This window comes from Lonchura striata, chromosome 2, assembly GCF_050655825.1.
Source record: "Lonchura striata isolate lonStrDom1 chromosome 2, ASM5065582v1, whole genome shotgun sequence".
Classification (NCBI taxonomy): Eukaryota; Metazoa; Chordata; class Aves; order Passeriformes; family Estrildidae; genus Lonchura; species Lonchura striata.
In genome coordinates, this window is record NC_140704.1 from 99,156,501 (window position 1) to 99,162,500 (window position 6,000).

The 6,000-nt window shown below is 36.6% G+C and overlaps 1 protein-coding gene across 5 annotated transcripts in view; it reads right to left on the reverse strand.

Annotated features, from left to right (window-relative positions):
- The window catches only part of ZNF407 (zinc finger protein 407), a 333,913-nt gene that overhangs the window by 129,709 nt on the left and 198,204 nt on the right, over positions 1-6,000 (reverse strand). For all 5 annotated transcript variants that reach the window (XM_021530861.3, XM_085571854.1, XM_085571856.1 and 2 more), the window contains one exon: positions 3,670-3,753. In XM_021530861.3, coding sequence (XP_021386536.2) covers positions 3,670-3,753 — 84 coding nt within the window. The remainder of the gene's footprint in view (positions 1-3,669; positions 3,754-6,000) is intronic.

Sequence of the window (6,000 nt, forward strand, 5' to 3'; positions counted from 1 at the left end):
GATTTTCTTACTGGAACAAAGTAAGAATCAAAAAACTTGCTTCAGGATGACTCAAAACACAAAATCTTTTCCTCACAGCCTTGTTGAGACACCAGAACTACAGCATCTATGTTCCTGCACCACCGCAAACTATCCCTTATTTACCACATAGCACCAGCTGATACTGCAAGCAGTCCAAGTTTCTTAAGACAGTTTATCACAGCCGAGCAGCCACAAGTGCCTATTGTAAAGCTATTGGCAGACAGAGATGTAAGTATTCCTTTCAGTGTGATAAAACTCTGTGGTCAAACTCTGGACCACTCCTTAAGCCATTGCTTCAATTCACAAACAGAAGTTTATGCCATGGATATTTACACCGTCAGTGAACAACTTTCAGAATACCAGAGACAGATTCTTGCAGAATGTGTCTGGAAGAAGGTGCACTCAGGTCATAAAATGTTGGAACATCTTCCCAGGACAAAAACAGTCAACAATTCCAACAATTTCACTTATTTTCTGTCCAGAGCATATGTTTCTCACAGGACCAGGTCATCATTACAGACATGATGTATTTAAAACAAAATAAAAACATCAACTGGTAAAACACCAGGAATTTCTTGATAGGTCAAATTATTTGTTCCTACTTTACAGTTGAGATGGCCTATATCAATGAAACCTTTATGCATCTGCATCTTGAAACTAATGGCTTTTTCTTTCATTTGAACATTCCCATACTTCTTTTTATTTAAAATGAAAAGCATGTCTTCAAGGGATAAGATCCTATTTACCAAACTGGTCTATATAGTTTGCTGCAAGAGTGACTGAGGCTCAGCTTTTTTCACATCAATTAATACTTCATGTTGCCTGTAATATTTACAAAGAAAATGCATCTTTCACAAGATAAAGGCATTTCTCCAGGTACAAAGAAAGAATCCTATCTAAAAAGAGAAGAACAGATTAAGAAATACCAGAATAAAGAGTATAAAGAATAAGAAGTCTAAGTGGCTGGTCCAGTCTTCCCTTGTGTCAAATCTCTACCAGCAGCTGAACATTTCTCTGGGGTGTTGGGACATCTGAGGCCTTGAGGCTGGGATGAGAGGAGACTTGTTAAGTTGGTTAAGACTCCTTAACTACATGTGAGGATTTGTTCATTTGCCCTTGAACTGTGGGCCTCTGACAGGTGATAGAAGTAAATTTTGGACTGGAAGATGTTCTGTGTCAGCCCCCTTGACAGCTTGTGTTACAGCAGGGAATTATTTAAGCCATTTAGAGTATTTTTGATACCTATCCCTTTCCAACATGATTGTAATTGGCTTTGGCATTCTGCTTTGGGAAAATTGTGCCAACTGGAGACACAGAAAAAATAAAGGTGAAAAGAAAAGTACAAGGAGGAGTGCACTCAGCTAATGACTGAGATAAAGTTGAGCGCTGGATGAAAACACAATGGAATCCATGTAAGTGCAACAAAGGTGGATTGTGTCATTCTCCTTGAAACAAATAGAAGGTACAGATAATTTTTCTGCTAAAGAATCATCTCTGATTGTTTGTGCCACAGAGGCAGATAAATGCCAAAAAGATAGATCCCTCTGCCTCTGAGATACTGTCCTATATAGTATAAAGTTAATAGCAAAGTAATAACGAGCCTCCAGTCCTGACATAAAATATAAAGTTATGCTTGCTAGATGCAAGCTTCATGATCTATAACCTGTAAATCCCTGTGATCATAGCACAAGAAACCTCTACCACACTGGCAAAAGAAGGGCAAAAATGCCTTCAAAAACCTGGACAGCTTTTCACCAGCAGTACACCATATTTTCAACCTGATTTTGCACATAAATCAGGAAATAAAATAGATTTCCTCTTGGCTGGTGGCCTAATGATTTTATATATATATATATATATATTTGATGATAAAGGCTTACATTTCTGAGAAACTAGATCTGCACTCACATCATAGGTACAGACAAGATGGGTAAATACAAGAATTTGCATTTCTTCTATATCCCCATCCTGAAAGAAGTGTTTACCATTTGTGTGGCTCCACTGACTATGAGTCCTAGATATATGCAAGATTCCAATCTGTCACATGGCAGGGCAATGAAAAATAAAAGGTATTTCCTATCTTCTTGACAACAATGATTTTTTTTTTTGCTAAAGAATTAATTAATTAATCAATTTCTTAGCCTACATTTGTTAAACTTGTGCCAACATGTAAAAATTCTTCAAAGCTCCAGAAAAATAGAAACTTTAATTACAACTGAAGCATACAGCTTTTATTCCAGTAGTTGTAACTGCTCATATTATCATTCAGAATGTAATAATAAGATAACTTATTATGTTTACTAAATTACTTTTATTGGTCACTTGAAAAATACAAACTTCCTGCAGTGAATGGGAACTGATTGGCATTATTCTTCCACAAATTTATGTTCCTTGTTATTAAAAAAAAAATTTAAAATGTAGGATTACTAATGAGACTTGCAAGCAAATTTTGGCCTTGAATACACATATATTTTTTAGACCGTATCTGTTTCAAGATATTGACTAGCACTGGAAATCCTACCTTTCTGAAAGCATCAGAATCTCCTCCAAATATGGTTGCTTTAAATAAACTAAAAACAGGGTGGGAAGAATGGCTTCAGGCTCTCAAGAAAGAGAGTAGCTGCTCTCCAGGAAATTACACATTTAGATGGTATATGTCCTGAATGAAGATTAGTTTATACAGGGACATAATAAAATCTCCCACTGTGATTCCTTTACAAAATCCATGGAAAATTCATGATGTAACAACTATAGCTTCTCATTTGTTAGCCATTTCTTTCCACTGTACATTAGACAATGGTCACTTAACTCACACTGCAATTCCTGATGATATTACATTATCCTCACGATAGTCAGTAAAACAAAAAAACTGCAGCGGCTTAAACAGCAACACTTCTACGTCTGTTTGAACAAAATCTATTCAAATAATCAAACACTTACAAGGAACTACTAAAAAGCACAATTAAGGTAGAATGTATTAATAAATGTTTAATACTTACACTTTTTCTGGTCTTCTGAAACTAAGAACCAATTTAATTTTGTCTGATATTAAAATTTTATAACCATGTGGTAGGAAAGCTTTACTAATTCTGGGAGAGAAATCTTGCTTTACATGCCAGCCATGTGTTAACTCTTGAAGTTGCACCTATTAATTACAAACTATCTTAAAATTATGAAAGGGCAACTGAAACAACACTAGCTTTCAACCATGCTTCAATCCAAAAAAATGGATTAATTTATATGTAGTCTCTAATTTTCACCCAGGGACATTCTAGCAGTCTCTTGCAAAATCTTCACAGTAGGTAATCTATTTGGGCCTTGGAAAAAAAAAATTAGTAGACTTAGCATTCATTGAAAGAAGAAAGCAGGTCTTCACAATTCTACTTCCTTCAGAATAAAAAACCCAAAAAACCCAAACCCACCAAAAATACCCCACACTCACCCCCAAATAATTATTCAAACTCCCAGCTAACAGATTTGATGCAGACCCTGGGCGTAGCGATTTCACAAAAACGAGAAAAGGCAAAGCAAACAATGAGCAAGTGTATTATTCGTGCTGTAACGTGCTATTTGACTTGTGTTGCTCCCCAGTGCAGAGACTCCCTGGCTGGGGAGAGCGCGGCGCAGAGCAGAGACAGCTTTACTGACCTGTGTGCTGCCGCCGATGCTTGGTGAGGGCATGACGTGTCCCGCCGGCAAAGCCGCAAAGGTCACAGAGGAACGACTTCTCGCCTGTTGCAACAATAAACAGATGAGGGACTGCGGAGGTCACAGATCATTAAAACATATCTATCAAGGCTTTCAGGGTTACTAATTCCTCCAATCAAATGTTTCCATGTAAATATGTCAAATGGGAATGAAATTACCACTGCGGTTTATTGACTGTGATAAAATCTGAAAAGCACCACTGAACATAATTACATACTTGTCAGACCCATAAAAATTAGCTTTATTATCAATGGAATGGTTTTGTACAACTTCATTTCTGTTAGATGTCTTCCAGATGGGGCTGCTTTATGCACTTGAACAGTTTTTATGCATATCCTGATTTTTTACAATTCCCATACATCTGGCCTTTCTGTGCTGAGTAAAGATTGCCTGGAAAAAAAAGTTAATATACTGTATATATGATTCTGCTTAAATAAAATATATTTAATTTACTAACAAATTAAAGGTACTGAGAAATTTTCAACAGACTAGGTCACAGTCATCTTTAGTTACCTTCTTTTTAATAATAAGTATTAAATTATTTTCTTGAACACAAGAAGAGTGCAGGCAACAACAAAAGCCAAATTATTCAGTACCAGTGGCAATTCAGCACTGTTTATGTTTCTAAAGTTTTCATGGCATAAAGAAAACAGGTCTGGGGATTGCTGCTGAAATTGCAGCAGAACTCACATTGTTCGTCTTCAAATGATAATTCTTCATTCCAAACCTCTGGACCAATCTGAGAGATTTTGGCAAGCTCAATACTCATTAAAAGTGTATAAATACCCTCTTTTTAGTATTTTTTTTTTTTTAAACAGAAGCTAGCATTTTGCCCTGTTGCCTATAAATGCAGTTTATCATTTCACAGCAGTATTTTTCTCAGTGTGTACTAACATACATAGAAATCTCAGTCCATAAAGGCCACATGGAAGGTCATTAAGAAGTAGTAACACTAACCTCATAGTCTCAATAACTTGAGATAAGACTGAAATTTTAATTTTTTTTTTTTAAGAATCCCATTAGTCATCTGGAGCCAAATTTTCTCCTTCCACTGTAACACAGCAGTGAGGGGGCTGGTGGGGCAATGACTCTGAGTTCATTGAAACTAACAGTCTCCTTCCCTGTGGGAAAGGAAATTTAGTCCCTACAAAAGACTGGGTTAAGAGGTCTGGTGTCAAATTACCAAGTCCTCCTGTGGAGAGAGAAGGATGGAAACCTCCATGCTGTTTATTCCCATATAACCAGGCACAGGTGCTAGGAGAGGCACAGTTAACTTTGGATACTGTTCACATAAGCAAGAGAGCATCTCATGAGTGGGAGCTCCCAGAAGAGCCTTGCAGGGCCCAGCTGCCCTCTCCCACCACCACCTTGATGATGTCTCTGAGGAACCCCAGCTCTTCACCTCAGTTGCCCAAAGTAAGGGAGTCCCTGGGCCCTGTGATACCAGGAGGAAAGCAATTCCAAAGTTTCCAAGGCAGCTTGAATCCTACCACCAAAATGGGATGATAAAAGAGCTGATAAATCTCTGCCACGTAGCGAGGCTAGGAAATGCAATGGGCACATATTTCAGAATTTCACCATTTCAGAAAAAAGTAAATGGTGCATTTTATTTTCTGCACCCAAATCTGGTCGTGTAAAGCAGACTGAAATTATACAGGATTTAGAACTTTTTTGAAATTTTGGTCCGTTGATGAGAGTATCCCAGAAGAACAGCTAAGGTGCAAAATAATTTCAGTATAACTTTTGGGAGTTAATTCCAGCAATCTGTTACTATAATTGAATCTAAAAAAAATACATCAGAAAAAGTAGAACAGAAACCCATTCTCACTATTACACGAGGAATGCAGTTGTGCTAAATGATGTAACAAAGTCTGAATTTCACTGAAAAATGTTTGTCAATAATATTATTGCTGAGGCTATGCATGATTGTTACACAGAGATTTCTGCAAAGTCTCTTCCAGGTTTTTTTTAAAATTACTTTATGGCATTTTAAAAATCAGGATGTTCAGCATGTAGCACTTCAATTCATCAAAATATCGAAGAAAAGTAATAGAATGACTACACATAATGCTTAATTATAATTAAATATTAATTTAATTAATTAATCAATTTTAAGTATAAATCTTTCTAACTAGCAGTAATGCCTAACACCCTAGCATAAAATTCTCACTTTGAAGTTAAATGCTGTTCCATGCCTACCAAGAAATTGCTCATCATCTATATATTATCATAAATTAGCTCATGTTGTGTTTAACATCTAGGAGCAGACCT